The sequence below is a fragment of the Lithobates pipiens genome, unplaced genomic scaffold (assembly GCF_037356315.1).
Source record: "Lithobates pipiens isolate NorthernLeopardFrog02 unplaced genomic scaffold, aLitPip1_a1.2 Scaffold_13, whole genome shotgun sequence".
Lineage (NCBI taxonomy): Eukaryota > Metazoa > Chordata > Amphibia > Anura > Ranidae > Lithobates > Lithobates pipiens.
Window position 1 is genome coordinate 133,271,052 of NW_027507718.1, and position 18,102 is coordinate 133,289,153.

The 18,102-nt window shown below is 42.4% G+C and overlaps 1 protein-coding gene across 1 annotated transcript in view; it reads right to left on the reverse strand.

The window, feature by feature from the left end:
• Positions 1–4,188: 4,188 nt before the first annotated feature.
• The window catches only part of PLPP2 (phospholipid phosphatase 2), a 45,199-nt gene continuing 31,285 nt past the window's right edge, over positions 4,189–18,102 (reverse strand). Inside the window, exons 2-6 of the mRNA XM_077475604.1 lie at positions 10,150–10,301; positions 7,889–8,163; positions 6,366–6,423; positions 5,795–5,971; positions 4,189–5,065 (exon numbers count right to left, since the gene is read on the reverse strand). Of these exons, the coding sequence (XP_077331730.1) occupies positions 4,934–5,065; positions 5,795–5,971; positions 6,366–6,423; positions 7,889–8,163; positions 10,150–10,301 (794 nt within the window). The 3' untranslated portion in view covers positions 4,189–4,933. The remainder of the gene's footprint in view (positions 5,066–5,794; positions 5,972–6,365; positions 6,424–7,888; positions 8,164–10,149; positions 10,302–18,102) is intronic.

Genomic DNA, 18,102 nt, shown 5'->3' on the forward strand with positions numbered 1-18,102 from the left:
CACCTGGACTACAACATACAGGGATATACAATGTAATACTGACATAAAATCCCTCATAAGTTGGACTTGATAGACTTGTGTCTTTTTTAACCTCCGTTAATATGCAACTATATACAATTGCGACTCAAGTCATATTGTAACTGAGGTTTATTAGAAATTCCTTCAGAACAACAAAACGTAGGAATCTGCAACAAAGTATGTTAAAATCCTTCTAATGTACATAGATCACCCAGAGGGGATTTTTCTTCCCCCTTAACAAAATTGGAATTACTCTAAGTATACTAGCTGTATTTAAAAGTTTAATCCAGTTTAAGGGAGTACATTTAGGTGAATACAAAAGGGTTGATTTACTAAAACTGGAGTGCGCAAAACCTGGTGCAGCTGTGCATGGTAGCCAATCAGCTTGTTCAATTAAGCTTTGACAAGAAAACCTAAAAGCTTATTGGTTACCATGCACCAGATGTACTCTCCAGTTTAGCAAATGGACTCCAGAGTTTTTTGTTTATATATACACACACACACACCTGCCTGGAGTTGAGCTTAACCTCCTCGCGCCCGCCCTATAGCCGAATGACGGCCGTAGAGCAGGCGCCTTCGTTCGGGCGGTCGTCCCTGGACGGCCCGATGTTTACTTCCGCAATGCGCGCCCCCGCGGGCGCGCATCGCGGAAGTTCTGTGTTCGCCGTGTCCCCCGGGGACAGGCAAACACAGATCGCTGTAAACGGCCAATCACAGCGGCCGTTTACAGCGTGATCGGCGTGTCCAATGGGAGATGATCTCATATGTAAACATATGAGATCATCTCTCGGCGCCGCTCTCCCTCCTCGCACAGACAGTGCGAGAGGGGAGAGATGAACGGCTGCAGCGGCAGCCGTTCTGCCTGTGGGATAGAAAAAAAAAAAAAAGTAAAAAAAATAAATAAAGTTCCATCCTCCCCCAGCAGTGCCATCTGCCGCAATGCCATCCGCCCCAATGCCATCTGCCCCAATGCCATCTGCCCCAGTGCCATCTGCCCCAATGCCATCTGCCCCAGTGCCATCTGCCCCAATGCCATCTGCCCCAGTGCCATCCACCCCAGTGCCACCTGCCCCCAGTGCCATCCACCCCAGTGCTACCTGCCCCCAGTGCCATCCACCCCAGTGCTACCTGCCCCCAGTGCCATCCACCCCAGTGCTACCTGCCCCCAGTGCCATCCACCCCAGTGCTACCTGCCCCCAGTGCCATCCACCCCAGTGCTACCTGCCCCCAGTGCCACCTGCCCCAGTGCTACCTGCCCCCAGTGCCACCTGCCCCAGTGCCACCTGCCCCCAGTGCCACCTGCCCCCAGTGCCACATGTCGTCAGTGCCATCAGTGCCACATAGTGCCATCTGTCATCAGTGCCACGTATCAGTGCCATTTGTCATCAGTGCCACCTGTCAGTGTCACGTGCCATCTGTTGTCAGTGTCACGTGTCATCAATGCCACTTATCAGTGCCATCTGTCATCAGTGTCACACGTCATCAGTGCCATGTATTAGTGCCATCTGTCATCGGTGCCACGTTTCAGTGCCACGTGTCTTCAGTGCCATGTATTAGTGCCACATGTCATCAGTGCCACGTATAAGTGCCACGCGTCATCAGTGCCACATATTAGTGCCATCTGTCTTCAGTGCCACCTGTCATCAGTGCCACGTATAAGTGTCCTCATTGCCACGTATCAGTGCCATCTGTCATCAGTGTCACGTGTCATTGTCCTGGTGCTTCAAAAGTGTAATAAATAGTCAACAAGTTAGATGTGTAATTTATGTTCCTAGAACACATGATGGCGCTCCCTGCATGTTGGGCCTCTCTATGTGGCCAGGCTGTGAAAAAGTCCCACACATGTGGTATTGTAATACTCAGGAGGAGTAGCAGAATTTATTTTGGGGTGTCATTTGTGGTATACACATGCCACGTGAGAGAAATAACCTATTACAATGACAATTTTGTGGAGAAAAATAAAAAAAATGAAAAATCTTAATTTTGCAAAGAATTGTGGGAAAAAAATGACAACATCAAAAACCTCCCCATGCCTCTTACTAAATACCTTGGAATGTCTACTTTCCAAAAAGGGGTCATTTGGGGGGTATTTGTACTTTCCTGACTTGTTCGGGTCACAAGAAGCGAGATAGGCCACCAGTACATCAGATGTGATCAGTTTTGTGCGATTCGCACCACAGCTTGTAGACGCTCTAACTTTCACAAAGACCAAATAATATCCACTAATTTGGGTTATTTTTACCAAAGACATGTAGCAGTATAAATTGTGACCAAAATTTATGAAGAAAAATTAATAATTTGCATAATTCTGTCACAGAAACAAAGAAATATGCGTTTTTTTTCAAAATTTTCGGTCTTTTTTCATTTATAGCGCAAAAAATAAAAACCCCAGAGGTGATCAAATACCACCAAAAGAAAGCTCTATTTGTGGGAAAAAAAGGACAAAAAATTCATTTGGGTACAGTGTTGCATGACTGAGTAATTGTCATTCAAATTGTGAGAGCACCGAAAGCTGAAAATTGGTCTGGGCAGAATGGTGTTTAAGTGCCCAGTAAGCAAGTGGTTAAGGACGCCTTCACACATAATCAGGCTTTTCCACACTCAAATTCTATTCATCATCACCATTGTACATTAAAAAATTCTTTGCTATGTGCCCCATTAACACCACAATGCTGGCGTGATGTCTGGTGCAGAAAGCTGCCGTAAAATGCAGACATGTAGCATTTTACCACAGTGCACCAACAGGCACTGTGCTGCTGTGCAGAGAAATAAATGCCTGAAAGGGCACAAAGAAAAACTCACCACACACATCGTACTGCTCTATGCTGGAATTCTCACCATAAAGCTGCTCGCACCAGGCCGGCTTGTCTGAACGTAGTCTTAAGCTGGCCAAACTGAATGGTTTTTCACCATCCAGACAAGCGAGGTTGATGGATGTCATTCTGACAGCAGTGACTTCATCATTGACAGAATACACCGATCAGCGCCTCCAGGAACAAAAATGTACCAACAATCCAGTTCAAGAGGAGTCAATCATTAGATTGACTCCTGTGAAACAAGAACGGCCAAAGATGGATCGAGATTTGGCCGGTCCCTTTTGAACTAGACAAATTTTGATCCATCAATGGCCAGCATTAGAGCTAGATGGCTTAAAACCTACCTTTATACTAAACAAAAGATCACTATCCCTGCACAAGAGTAAACATTTTTGTTCACAACTAAAAAGATATATCTGTTAAACTTTCCTTTTTTTAAGGACTCCTAACTAAAGGGCTATTGGGCCTTGGTAGAAAAATTTAGCTACATGAGAAACTGACTTTGTGCTCCAAGAAGCTTGCATCAGCCAATAAAGATGACGGTGCACAAATATAACTTGCTGGTTGAACACACACACAAAAAAAAAAAAAAAAACAACACCTGTTCGGCATACATGAAAAAATTTACTTTTTACAGTATATGCTCCAGGGGTGTCGGTTACCAGGAGCATGCAACTAGTTCAGGTATTGGGCCAGGGGCACATAAAAGGTGGTCAGGAATTATATTTTTGAAGATGCATACTGCAAGGCTAAGTCAGAAATGGTAGCTCATATTTTTGCCCTGCAAGGTTTCCCGTAACTAATATTTAACTCTGAAGTGGGTTTTTATGTTCAATTGAAGTTGAATTAGTCATTTACCTCTAAAAACAATGTGTGTAGAAATACAGGTTCCTTGCAGTATAAGGGGTAAGATTTCTCATCCAATGGCATCCCAAGGGGACAATAAGATCTTTGGCCAACAAAAGCACTCACCAACACAAAACAATTCTGCTTTCTCTCCTCACTGAGCACCAAGATGACTGTACCCACGTATGTCCTTATATACTACTTAAGCAGAGTTGTAAAACAGCCAACTGTATTGCAGCACATTCGAGAACAGGTAAATGTCCCTCAGCCTATCGTCCCCATTTAAGGGGGAATGGTAAGAAAACTTGTTTTATTTTTTCACACTGCTCATGGAGTGGCATGGAGTGAGAGTCGTAGAGTTTATGAATATAGGAGTGCATGTTCGAGGTAGACATGAGGCATGTGCACAAGGTCTTCAAATGGAATAAAAAAATCATACTTAAGCAGGTTAGAGTAATAAAACACCACATTAATAGACGCAGAAACGTTAAACCCATTCACAGCCAAATGAAGATGGGGTGATTGCTTTATTTACAGCCCACAGACTTGGCGTATAGTACATACACAGTTAAACCCATTAAACTTAATATATACAAGTGTTAAGGAGGCTTTTTTCCTTTAACCTCTCCCCATAGCTCCATAGGTTCTGGTCATTCCTTTGACAGTGGAGAGGTATAAAGCAGTGGTTTCAATTCAAGTTACACGCATACTCATTCTATGCAAAAAGAAAAGGATAACTGCTCTACTGCTTGATTTCTCCTGCATACAGAAGAAAAGCAGTCAGATTGTACACATCACAAAGAGAACACAAAATGGACCCATGCACCCACGATTCCCAGCTCATACCAACCTTTGGCAGGTAGAGAGTAGGGAAACAAACACTCCGAATGCCTACCTAGCACACATACAAATTTTCATATTGCACACAGAGCTCTAATCTTGCTCATTCATTTCATAACAAATTGGAAAGATACTTACAAAACATTTAATCTTATACACAATTCAAATATAGAGATATCAATATTTCTCTCTTTATACATTTATATAAAAAGTTACTTTGGCTTTTGTGCTGAAAAAAAAGAGATGGTCACAAATTCTCGTTTAAAAAAAAAATTCAAGCGTGTCTCTTCCAGGAGAAACCCGCCTGTTCTGTCCATTAGCCTCTTGAAGCGGCCAGCTGATGTAGATATAGGCCTTCTAGCCAGGGAAAGCTCAACAGTTAAGTTGGTGCAGCTCAGAGGGGCAGAGAAAACTCATGATCCTCCCAGGTATACAAAGTGATTCTGGTCTGTTTCACACAATTGAAGACTTGGTTTAGTCTCAAGAGGGTCTTTGGTACACTGAAGAGGTGGCCTGACTTTGAAGAAATCAGACACATAACGCACCTGTGGAGAAACGTTATATAGAAACCGATAAGAAAAATGGACTTGTATAAGGGAATTATTTAAAAGAAAGACAGACTCTGAAATTTTTCTTAAAATGTGCATGTTTGAGGTAGACTTTACACTAGAAGAATGCATAATGAGGATGGAGAGAAAATAAAAGGATTTTTATAAACGTAAAAGTGATTAAAAAACAAAACAAAAAAAACGATCCTTTACAAACATGTCATACTTACCTCCACTGTGCAGCTCGTTTTGCACAGAGTGGCCCCAAACATCCTCTTCTGTGGTCTCCCGGCAGCTCCTCCCCGCATCAGATAACCCCCTAGAAGAAATCGCTCTCCTGAGGCGGTTACCTTGTGAGCACGCTCCGAAGTCCAGAATTTGCGTTCACAGACACGAATGCCAGACTCGGCCCCGGCGTCACTGGATTTGATTGACAGCAGCGGGAGCCAATGGCTATGCTGCTATCAATCTATCCAACCAAAAGCCAGGACCCCATGGAGAGGACAGCGTGTCCTGCTGAACAGATGAAGGGACTAAAATAAAATAAGTATAATGGGGGGGGGAGTGACTGCCACGTGTTTTTTCACATTAAAGCATAGGATGCATTAAGATGAAAAACACAGGGGTTTACAACTCCATAAAAATCACTGATCTGAATCATATATTTATATAAAAGAAAATCTGTATAATTCATTCAGTTTATTAGGCTAGTAATATGAGACTTACTGTGAGCGTGGCAACAAGTGCCCCTTGAAGAAGTCCCACCAGAACATCACTCCAGTGGTGTTTATAATCAGATACACGTGTATATCCAACATACAAGGCAAAGGACAAAAGGAAGAATTGTACAGTGGGCCTCAGAAGGCGAGCCCACTTTCCACACAACCGGGCCTGGATATATAACTGGGAATAAAAAGAACATTTTCATTACAAGGGCTTGATGGAAACATTTGCATTCAATTGACAATCTATAGTCTAGGAAAATAAAACATTTTCTCTGTTTAAAAAAAAAAAAAAAAAAAAAGCCCAGATGTAAAAACATGATTGGTCACATGATAATAAAATGCAGTGTACACAATACAAATTATGTACCTCCACTGTATGGCTCAGTCTACGTTAGAAAGGATTTCTGTTTTGTTACTCAAGACAATTCAAAGGTGTACATGTAGCATTTCTAAGAAGTTTCCAAAACAAGAAGTAAAATTTCCTAATAGAATAGTCACATAAAAGCAGACACTGAAGTGGAGATATATTTAATGCATCATAAGAGCACAGGTATAGCTGTAAAAATGCTTACCGAGAGGAACAACATGCAATACATTCCAAACGAAGAGTGCCCAGAATAGAAAGAAAGCCTAAAAAAAAAAAAAAAAAAAAAATGAAAAAAAATTTGAAATAGGAACACTCATGATATTAAAAACATTTTTTTTGCAAAAACAATGAATGCTGTTGATGGCTGCACTATGGAAGTGGTGCAAAATTCCAAACAGGGAAAGATTATGTGCAACTTGCTGCTGCAATCATAGGTACAGATATACTACTCCAGGTTCCAGTGATCTAGTTAGGATATCATTTGGGTACCTTACCTGTTTACTTGATAGAAGTACCCCCCCCCCCATCATCAATTGCAGCCTCATTGTGCCAAACGCAGCCACTGTGCCCCATCTAATGCAGCCCTGAGCCTCACTTACCTCACAGGCAACTCCGCTCGGGCAGTGTGTTCCACGGAGCTGCCATCACTTCCGGTTTCTCTGGAACAGGGAAACTGAAAGTAACCTCTTAACTTGAGCAAAGCTCCCAGCCGTAGTAATATTATGGGCAGAAGCTGTTCGGCGCTTGGATTGCACCGCAAAGCAGGTCAAAAGCCTGCAAATGAAGTGCCTCGTCTGCAATCTCATGACTGCATTGGCGTGGTGCTTCCCATAGTGCACTGTGTCCGATGCCCGAACACAGTGCACTTAAAGAACATTTTTTATTTTATTTATTTTTTGACGGTGGCACAGTGGTGAGCACTGTAACCTAGGAGTAAAAAGGGCCGTTGGTTCGAATCCCAACCACGACACTATCTGCCTGGAGTTTGCATGTTCTACCTGTGCCTGCGTGGGTTTCCTCGGGTACTCTGGTTTCCTCCCACAATCCAAAGACATGCAGGACGGTTAATTGGCTTCTGTCCAAAATTGGCTCTAGTATATGAGTTGGGACCTTAGATTGTGGGCTCCTTGAGGGTAGGGACCAATGTGAGTGTGCAATGTACAGGGATAGGGGTAGACACTCACTCAGGATGGACTGGTGTCTTTATTCAACCTTACTATGAACTATGACTGCTGGGGGGGGGGGGGGGGGTGTCATGCTTCCCCTATGGACGGGCCACCACTGTGCCTTGTGTTATGTTTAAGGGAGCAATCCTCACCCACATCTGCAGTGTACTTTCAGCCCCACAGTGACTGACTAATAGATAAATCAGTGCTAGTACTTAGTCTACAGGATCTCATGAAATTTACATGGCCTATTATCCACAAAGCTTTTTATTTTACTTTGACTTAACAAAAGACTTCAGCGCTGCTTCTGTAACAAGGTCTTTGGTATTGTGAATTAGGTGAATTTTGATGCCTGAAATATTGGCTTTTATTTACTCAAACAGTATTATCAAAATGAAGTGACTCACATGGCATTTACCACATGCAATAAGTGCTACCGCAAGTGCCAAGTGTCTTATAACAACAGATTTCAGCTTATGCAATAAAAATAAATAAAACAAACCAAACTTCCAATTAAAGTAACTGTTTATTTAAACAAAATGCTTTTGTTTATGCCACTCACCTTGACTCTGTTACATTGGCATGGCTGCCCCGACATTCCAATTCTGTCACATATGCAGAGCAGTTAATCATTTTCCAGTCAGGGTCACACACAGCTATAAAGTTGGGACGTGGTCGGCCTATCATGTACTTGGCTAGATCTGTAAGAGACTGACTGACGGAGGCACCAAACAGAAATGTTCCTATCACCTTGTAGAGGGCAGCCACGTAATTATTACACTCTGAGCGGGAGTACAGGCGCTTTGAAAATACCATATACATTTCTCCAGAAGTGATCTGTGGAAAAAGAACAGTGATGAAATGAAATTCTCTGTTGTGGACAGGGAAACAATTTGTACTCACTAAGGTTCCATTCACAGAAAACTCGAAAAACGCATGCCGCACTTGTGGTGCCACTAATTATTAATGGCACTCCAAACACAGGAAGCAAACAAGCTGAAAAACGGCAAAACCCTGCATGAGCTACTTTGCCAAGCATAGGGCGGCATATTCTAAATCAATGGGCTGCCTTATGCGTGTAGCGGGAAAAAAACATGTTTCAAATCGCTTGTGTGAGCATGGCAACATTTTAATGGCTTTGAAAAAAAACTTTGGAAGTCATAATGAAGTAGCTTCAATGATAAAATCTAGACAATTAAAGAAATATAGAAACATGATATATTTAAGCAAATTAAGCCGAAAAAAAGAAAAAACAGAGCCAAACAACTTCATTATATACTTTTAAGGGAAACCTGTGCTGAGAGATTAGTCTCCTACAGCCGACTTCTACTAAAAGCTCTAGTTACCTGTGCTGTCCAAATCAGGGAGGGACTGACTGACCATTTTGGCAGTCGGGCAATGCTTAAGAGAGGCTCCTGGCAGAGAGAAGATCAGGGTTCGGTGTCCAGCAGGGAATGCGGTGGCTGACTGTCAAAACTGTATTCAAAGTCAGGCAGATAACACCCCCCCCCCCGCCCCCCCAATCTTCCAGAGGAATGGAAGAGGAAGGAGGTGGAATCTGCAGCAACCTCACCCGTATCCCTTTGTCCACCCACACTGCAAACCCCGGCATACAGCCAGTGCTGCTGTGCCGGTGAAGGGGATTGTGTGGGCAGGGAATTTGAAACCTGTAGCAGAGCTAGATTGACAATCTGGATGGCAGCCTTGTGAGTGAACGGTGACGGAACTCTGTATTAGAAAAGGGGGTATTGTATTGATAGGATAACAGTGCTGGGGGATATCTAGGGTGTATGGGGGAAACAATTATGCGGGGGGGAATCTGGGGTGATTATAGTGCTAAAGGTATCAGGGGCAAAGAGGAGTGAAAGTGAGAGAATAATAAAGAGCAGAGGGAACATAGTGCAGGGGATTTCGGGTGGAAGTAATGGGTAGAGGGATCACAGTGCGAAAGAGGGGGTATCATGGGGAAAATGGGTAGCAGGGCTACAGTGAGGGGGCCAACAAGGTTGGGGATTTGGAGGAGTAGAGGGGTCACAGTGTGGGTGGTATCGGGGATGTCAGGGCAGGAGTATTGGGCTGAGAATAGATAGAGGGGGAAATCGGGGGGAGAATTCGTAGTCAGAGATGCTTCATGGCTGGTCATATGTTGCCTCCTCACATTTGCGGTGTGGCTTTGAAAAGAGAGTGGGAGTTTGATAACAATTTGGCACAGCCTTCTACACTTAAAATGGGTTGTATTAGGTGTGTGATGTGCCATATGGACAGACGTGAGGGGCTGCATAAACTTCTTTAGGTGGGTGGTGGGAACCACAGCTCAACGTCCTGATTTTACTGCCAACTGGCCACCCATGCGAATGAGTTCTAAAGCAATGGGGGAGAGTAGAGACATTGCATAAACGGGATCAGTGCATTGATTATACAATTTAACCTTGTGCGTATAGAATGCCAATTTTCTGAGTTTGGGCAGTGAAACAGGGGGCCCCATAAGTTGTCAGTTCGGATCTGATCTTAATAATCCAGTAGGTTCCTCACTTTCCAAGTCCCTGACCTGAAACATGTATGCCAGGTGTTCTGAGCCAGTGAAGGACAAAAGTACTAAAGCGAAATGATTAGCACAACAAGAAAAATAACATTTTCGAAGGGGGGTCTGCATTGGCAGCGTCTATACTTTTCTCAGTACTGGTTTTATGCAACTGTTAGGATAGAAGTGTGACTGCATAAATATAGTTTTTTTTATGCTCACGATAGTATAAATCCTTATTATAAGCAGGTTCTCTTCAAAAGGCATAAACCACTCTACATTAGGTCTCTATAAATACTTACAATTATAACTGTGCAGGAAATGGTGACTCCAGCCATTAGACCATGAGTTATGGTGTCTTCTCGGTATGGATATCTAATTGATTCATCATCACAATAGAAACCTCGTTTGTATGGCCTGTTTACCAGTGTCATAATAATGAACGGCAAGGATGCTGAGGGGAAAAAAAAATGCAACAGAAAACAGTCAGATACAGAACAGATACCTTTTCTTTTGTGAAGTGTGAGATTACAGTGATTTTAAAGTGGTTGTAAAGGCTAAGGGTTTTTTTTTTTTTTACCTTAATGCATTCCCTGCTTTAACGAAAAACAACAAAAAAAACACAAACACACCCCTTTTATTTTCGCCCCCTAAATACTTTTTATGAGCCCAATTACAATCCGGGACTCCTGAGAGCAACAGCGCTGCACTCTCCCCAGCCTCAGTGGACTCTCCATTGGCTCCCACTGCTGTCAATCAAGTTATAAGGGAGCGAGCCGCAATGTGTGTTAATAGAGGCACACAGTATGGCTCAGGATCAAGCCTGCACCACTGCCTCCATGGCAAGCGGCTTACTATGGGAGCATGTAGAAGGAAGGAGGTGCATGGAGAGGCAGATCGGGGCTGCACTATGAAAAACTATTGCACAGTAAAGTATAACATGTTTGTGATCGTAAAGGTTCCTTTTTTTTTAATCACAATGTATTCTGGTAAGCAATAAAATGGTTGTTTTTTTTTTTTTTTTGCTCAATTGTTTTCAATGACCTCTAGCTTCAGAGTGATGTCACAGTTCAGTGAAACCTGATTTATTCTCTCACTTTCTCATAATGATCTGGGACAAAAAAAAAAAGACAGGAACGGAAGGCAGTGTGCACATATTTCCTTCAGATGCTTTGTAAAGGGTGAAAGTTCAAAGAAAAGGAAAAAAACATACAAAAAGCAGAAAGAAAACTACAAATCAAGTGATGTAATTGTAAACAAATTGTTTGGTGTCTGATATGTTAATTACATGCTGAGGGTGCAGCACATGGATTACCAGGACAAGTCTAAACTTTACTTTGTCTTCTACCCGGTCTAGCAGGTTTTGACTGATAGAAAAAGCACCATGTCCCTACACAAGTTCTCTCACCAGATTTCTTTCATCTGATAGTAGTAGTTGGTACAAATACCATTAGCCCTTTAACCCTGGTTTGAAATATCTACATTACCAACTTTAGTGTCTTGTGCTAGCTTTAAAGATGCCGATACATGGGAAAACATGGGTAGCCATCTACAGCATGAAGAACATGGATATTAGGTATCCTCATTCGCATAACAAGTGGCCATCATTTAGGCATGAGTTACAAAGGTTTTTCACAATTTTGGAAGTGCATGTATGTAATTTTATGCCTGGATAACTTTAATGGTTATTACCAGACTTGTGAATCTGTAGCATATGTGGACTTGTGCTTTAATAATTTTTTTCATTAAAATAACATGTTATACTGACCTGCTGTGTGCAGTGGTTTTCCACAGAGTGGGCTGGATCCTCCTGATCTCGGGGGGGGGGGGGTTGGTGTCCCACGCCTGTCCTCTTGGCTCTTACCTCCTGTTGGGTGCCCCCCCCCCCCACAAGCAGCTTACTATGGGGGCACCTGAGCCACTGCGCTGTGTGTCCATTCAGACATGGTGCAGCGATTCGGCCCACCCCCTCCATCTCCTGATTGGCTCACTGGCTGTGATTGACGGCAGTGGGAGCTAATGGCCAATAAGGGGTGCGAGTCCCCAGAGAGGCAAGGCTCTTTTGGACATCACTGGATCAAAGTGAGCTCAGGTAAGTAATAGCGGGATCTGGGGGGGCTGCTGCATACAGGTTTTTTTACTTTCATGCATGGAATGCATGAAGGTAAAAAACCTTATGCCTCTACAACCACTTTAAGTGGTACAGGTATTCATTGAAAGTAACTGGAAAACAGTAGTGTGACACATGTTTAAGTTCAACAAATATTTGAAAAAAATCTGCATTACCCAAAAAATAAAGCCCAACACTGACTAATATATTTTTTAAGGTGTAAAGGTTTCTGTGAAGAACACCACATGTGTTATAAAATGTTATAAATCAGGTACGGTAAAATTTGAATTCTCCAAAATGTAACATTTTCTGACTACAATTAGGGTTTTTGCTCTTTCCTGAAAATGTGAAAAGACTACCTTTGTTTTTGTCATTCAAGGCAGCATATCTGTTTTAATGAATTCCCAATCCTATTAGAATGGCATAAGACAATTTGATCAAAAGAACGGCAACCTACTGAACCAAAGTAATCTGGTTGGACATTTACGATTAAGCTGTCTGTACACAGAAGTAGCGCTGTTTCAGAACAGTTTGTTCATGATGCCCAGAAAGAGCAATGTGCCAAGAACGGACAAGCCACAGAAAATGTCCAGTCAGCAGCATTTGGCATTCTGGCTTTATCCCATTCACAGTCAAATAAAAAAAATAAAAAAAGTTCGGATGCCTAGGGAATACAGCTAACAGAGGTTCCCCTGTCATGCACATGAGTTTAAATCAGAACTTATAAAAGGAAAAAAAAAAGTTATTTTAAGATTTAGCCTACAATGTATATAGAAATGTTAAAGCTAAACTCCAAGCACAAACATTTAAAAAAAAAAGTTTTAAAAAATTACCATGGGGTAGGTGGGTTTGGCTGCAAATCCTCAGTGCTAATCCATACATAGGTCAGAAAGTACAGCTTTTGCCACGGCCCTGACATTTATCTGGCCATTTTCTCCCTTGTACAAAATACAAGGTGTTCTAGGAATGGGCAAGGGGAGAGGAGGGGCAGATAAAGGACAGGTTTGCCAAGCCACAGGTTTCATACCCAGAGCACCAGAGTTACAGATATAGCTGAACTTTGACATACCGTATAAATATGTATGAATTAGCCAGGCCAGCAGTGTAAACTAAAATCAGGCTCTACTGCACTGTAGAGGGCTGTCACAGCTTGAAATGTTTTTCAGGCACTGCAAGACCTCTTTCACACTGGGACCGCTCTGTGCTAGTGGTAAAGCATCGCTAGTTTTGGTGGTGCTTTGCAGTAGTTTTAATGGCCCTTTTAACCCCCACTAGCGTCAAAAGAAAGTGTTAAAAGCACTTGAAAAACGTTGCTGCTGAAGCGCTTTGGCAGCGCTGCCCATTAATTTCAATGGGCGGGGGGTGCATACACCGCTCCTCCACTGCCCCAAAGACGCTGCTTGCGGTACTTCTTCTAATGTCCTGCAAGCACACCGCCCTTAAGCTTTCACATTGGAGTGGCATGAGAGGCATTTTTCAGACACTTTTCAGGCGCTATTTCTAATGCTAAAACGTCTGAATAATGCCCCCAGTGTGAAAGGGACCTAAAGCTTGCTTACAGGAGGAAAAAGCAAACAGAGTGTCGCTAATCACTATGGGAATGCCATTTCATTAACCAGTCTGGTAAACATAGGTTTTATAAAATGAAGCTAAATGTTTCCTATAGAAAATACATGACAGTGAGGAATACCTTGATTACTTTTGCACTTCAAACAAACTTCAAATGTTGACTGTAGGATGTCTACTTTCTATTGTCAACATTCCTATAGTAATGGTATCTGATGGATTCATATCAGGGCACATAAAAACCTATACCAGATCATTTGTCATAAAACTAAGGTTAAAGTAGAACTGCTACTTTTTTTTAATTTTGGGTAGAGTAAAGGAGGGTTTTAACCCATCAGACTTTTTTTTGCCATTTGTGTCCCATTGGGGAGATTTCCCATCACTTCTCCCATTGCCATACAGGAAGTGAGAGGCATCCCAGAAAAACTAAGGGAATCCCTTTGGGGCTCCCCAGGTCATCAGAACTAGTGCCCCCAGTGAAAGATTTCCTTTCGTATTGTCCTGGGGACAGGCAAAAAAAAAAAAAAAAATCTGTGATTTTCTTTTACTTTCAATAAAGGATAACAGTTAAAATGGGGAGGTGAATCTCCCAAATGGGGCACAGACAGCATTAAAAAACAATGGCACAAGTTCAGGCCCAGCTCTCCAGCCCTACCTATGCCAAGAGTGAGAAGTGCCCAGCACACAGCTAATGAGTGCCAAGGACGGCCTGAGTGTGCTGAGAAGAGGCACTTCCAGACAGTGAATGGGCTGACAATAGTCGAGCCCTGATATACACTATCCTATACCCACAGTAATTCCAGAGGAAGACAAAAAGGGTTTAATTTACTCCAGTGGAGGGAAAAATGCTTTCCGGGTCCCGCAGAAGGCAGACATTCCCTCAATCAAACCCCCTGGCGTTGTTAACTGTAAAGATTAGTATCCAGTTATATTTTGTGCATATAGCCATGCACTCAGTTTTTTTAATCTAATGAGCTGACCAGAACTAGGGCCTTTTACATTGGTAAGCAGTAGATCTCCACTACGATTTGCTAGTATTGTGGATGACTCTGGTACCCTGAACTATAAATCGAGTACCGCTTCCAAAGGTACCCTCATGGACAGACGGGACGTCATTCAAGAACCCAATCAAGCACAGTATTGTCATGGTTTAATACATAGTGTAAGCCAGCACAAACTAGGGGGGCCTGGGAGGTGGTCATTAAGATAGAACCCAAGTCAGATAATTAGACCCTTCTAGATCACTTCAGTCTGGCCCCTTTTGCAGGTACAGCTAAATGAAAGATTAACATTTTTTAACTACTTACTGTCCTTCCACAGTAGTTTTACTGGGGGCAGGCAGCACAGGCAAGGTGGACAATGTACCTGTACGTTGCTGACTTGCTACCACGTGCCTCCTGCTGACCCATGCAGTGATTGGACACAGCAAGAATTTGGCAGATAATTTCAGCCAAAGATTTGGGCTGAAATTAGCCGATTGCCGTTGTCCAATCAGAGTTCTGTTTTACAAAAAAAAACAAAAAAAAAAACACAACACACAGGACTCTTGCTACCGGGAACAGCGATCTGGTTGTTTATTCTTCCTGCAGAGCAGGGGGGAAAAAACAGCTAAATCAAAAAGTAGAAGCAGCACTTAACATATTGCTAGGCACACACAGCGCCTTGCTTGCTTCTAGATGTTAACCCCTTCCTAGCCAGTGTCAGTAGTGTGTCAGTGTACAGTATTGTCACTGTATTAGGGTCACTAGCAATGTAAGTGCCCCAGTGACCCTCACAGATATAGTGTTTGTTAGCTAGAGGTCGACCGATATATCGGCCGATATTTGCCGTTTTTTAAATAATCGGCATTGGCCGATTGTGCTGATAAAAAGCCGATTTATAACTACAGGGACTTTGAAATGACTTCTATAAGAAGTCAGTGTAAGGTGCCTGAGTCATCATAGCAACACTTTCCTCCTCTCTGGGCAGACTGCCAAGAAAAGAACTAAATGATACAATGTTTACACTTGAATGAATGAAGTCATCTCAGTGTGTAGAAGTTCTCAGTTTAACCATTTAAAGACAATCTTTTCTGACACTTGTTGCTTACAAGTAAAAATCCTGTATTTTCTGCCAGAAAATCACTTAGACCCCCCAAAAATTATATATATTTTTTTAGCAGAGATCCTAGGGAATAAAATAGCGGTTGTTGCAACATTTTATGTCACACGGCATTTGCACAGAGGTCTTTCAAATGCATTTTTTTGGGGAAAAAAATACACTATTTAAAAATAAAATAAAAACAGTAAAGTTAGCCCATTTTTTTTTTTTTCGTCCAAAAGTTTTGACTACCTGTTTTTATTTAATACATAGGTTTTTTTTTTTTTTTTTTTTTTATCTAAATCATACATACAAGTAAACTGATTGGAGGTTTGTTTTGTTTAATAAATGTTTAAATGTAAGAAATTTTCTGTATCACTTATGAAGGCTGCTTTCACACTGGAGCGGGCAGGCGTTGATGGTAAAACGCTGCAAGTTTTAGCGGCTCTTTACCATCATTTTAGCGGTGCTATTTGGCTGCTAGTGGGGCACATATAACCCAGCTAGCGGCCAAGGAAGAGGTTAAATGCGCCCATGAAGCACTGCTGCCAAATCGCATTGCATGCGCTTCAGCAGTGGTGCCCATTCATATCAATGGGCAGGAGTGGTGGAGCAGCGGTATACACCACTCCAAACGTGCTGCTTGCAGGACTTTTTTTTAAGATCCTGCCATCGCATCGCCTCAGTGTGAAGGCACTCGGTCTTTCACACAGACTGCAGGGGAGCCATTTTGCAGGCACTTTACAGGCGCTATTTTTAGCCCAAAAGCGCCTGAAAAATGCCCCAATGGGAAAGGTGTGTTAGATCAAGGGGGATTAAAAAAAAAAAATAAAAAAATAAAAAAGGAAAAAAATAAATAAATAAAATAAAATCGGCCTAACATATCGGCCCAAAAAAATCGGCATCATATATCGGCTATCGGCCGCCATGATTTCTAAATATCGGCATCGGCCAGAGAAAAACCCATATCGGTCGACCTCTATTGTTAGCGCCAGATTTCCCGCCACCCTATCACAGTCCCACTATACGTCTCTGATCACCATCATTACAGTATAATGTCTATAGCTCAAAATTTCCATTATATATTATATATATTACACACATAGGTTTAGACACAATTTTCACACAAACCAATATACACTTTTTTATACCAAAGACTTGTGGCAGAATACATTTTAATTGGCTATGTCTTAAAACAGAAAGTAGAAAATACTGCTTTTGTTTTATATATAATTTTCATTCTTTTTTTCATTTATATAATTTAAAAAAAAAACAGTGGTGATCAAATACCACCAAAAGAAAATTCTATTTGTGTGAAAAGAAATTATATAAAATGTAATTTACTTACAGTTTTGCACAACTGTGCAATTGGCAGTTAAATTAGCACAGTGCTGAATACCAAAAAAAATAAAAAATGCCCTGGTTGTGAAGGGGGTACAACCTTCCAGAGGTCAAGTGGTTAAAATGATTGTAAAGGTTCCATTCATTTTTTTTTTTAAATTTAAACAAACATGTTATACTTGCCTGCCCTGCATAATGTCTTTTTGCACAGAGCAGACCCAACCCTCGTGCAGGCTTGCTGCCTATTGATACAGACAATGTGGCTAAGCCCCGCCCCCACTCCCTTGTTAAAGTATTTGATTGATGGGAGGGGGAGCCAATGGCTCCCGCTGCTATCAATCTGCCCAGTGAGGGACAGAGGCAGGAGAGTCGCTGCTCTTGTGCACATCACTGGATCAAGATCGGCCACAAGTATAAGGGGGGCTGGGAGGTTTCTTCTGCAATAGGTTTTTATTACCTTATTACAAGGTAAAAACAATCAAGGTTTGCAACTACTTTAAAATCCAGTAATGCATGGTCATTTCCTACTCTGCATGTGCTCAGTTGCTTTGTATTTTTGGCACTGTGCCTAAAAATCAGAGCCATAAGAGGCCAATCAGCTGACAGTTTTAATATTTACTGTTACTGAAGAGAGAAGAAAGAGTCAGGAACACCGCAGACTGTGCTGAGAGAGCACAGACTATAGAGGGAGAAGAGACAAGCAAGAGAGGTGACAGAACAAACTGCCAGTGAGACACAAATGAGTTAAACTTACAAGGATAGTGTCTTATCTTGCTCTCCTTCCTCCCTCATCAGATCTGTGAACTTCAGCACCATAAAGCCTGTATGAGCAATGTTAGTACAGTGATATCCCACCCCTCTGCCAGAACACTGGGTCAGACCTCACAGCCATTGGCTGGGGGTTCTGATCGGATGTCAAACAGCTGCTGTTTTCCCAACATTCCCATTGGACAGAAGCCAGACAGGCTGCTGTACCCGCAGGCCGAATGCATTCTCTGCATTAACCACTTGAGGACCGCCGTATTGCCATTGTACGTCAGCACAATGGCACAGGCAGGCAGAATCACGTACATCTACGTGATTGCCTTCCAGCGGGTGGGGGGTCCCATCGGACCCCCTCCCGCTGGTTACGGCGGTCCGATTCGGTCCAGGAGCGCTC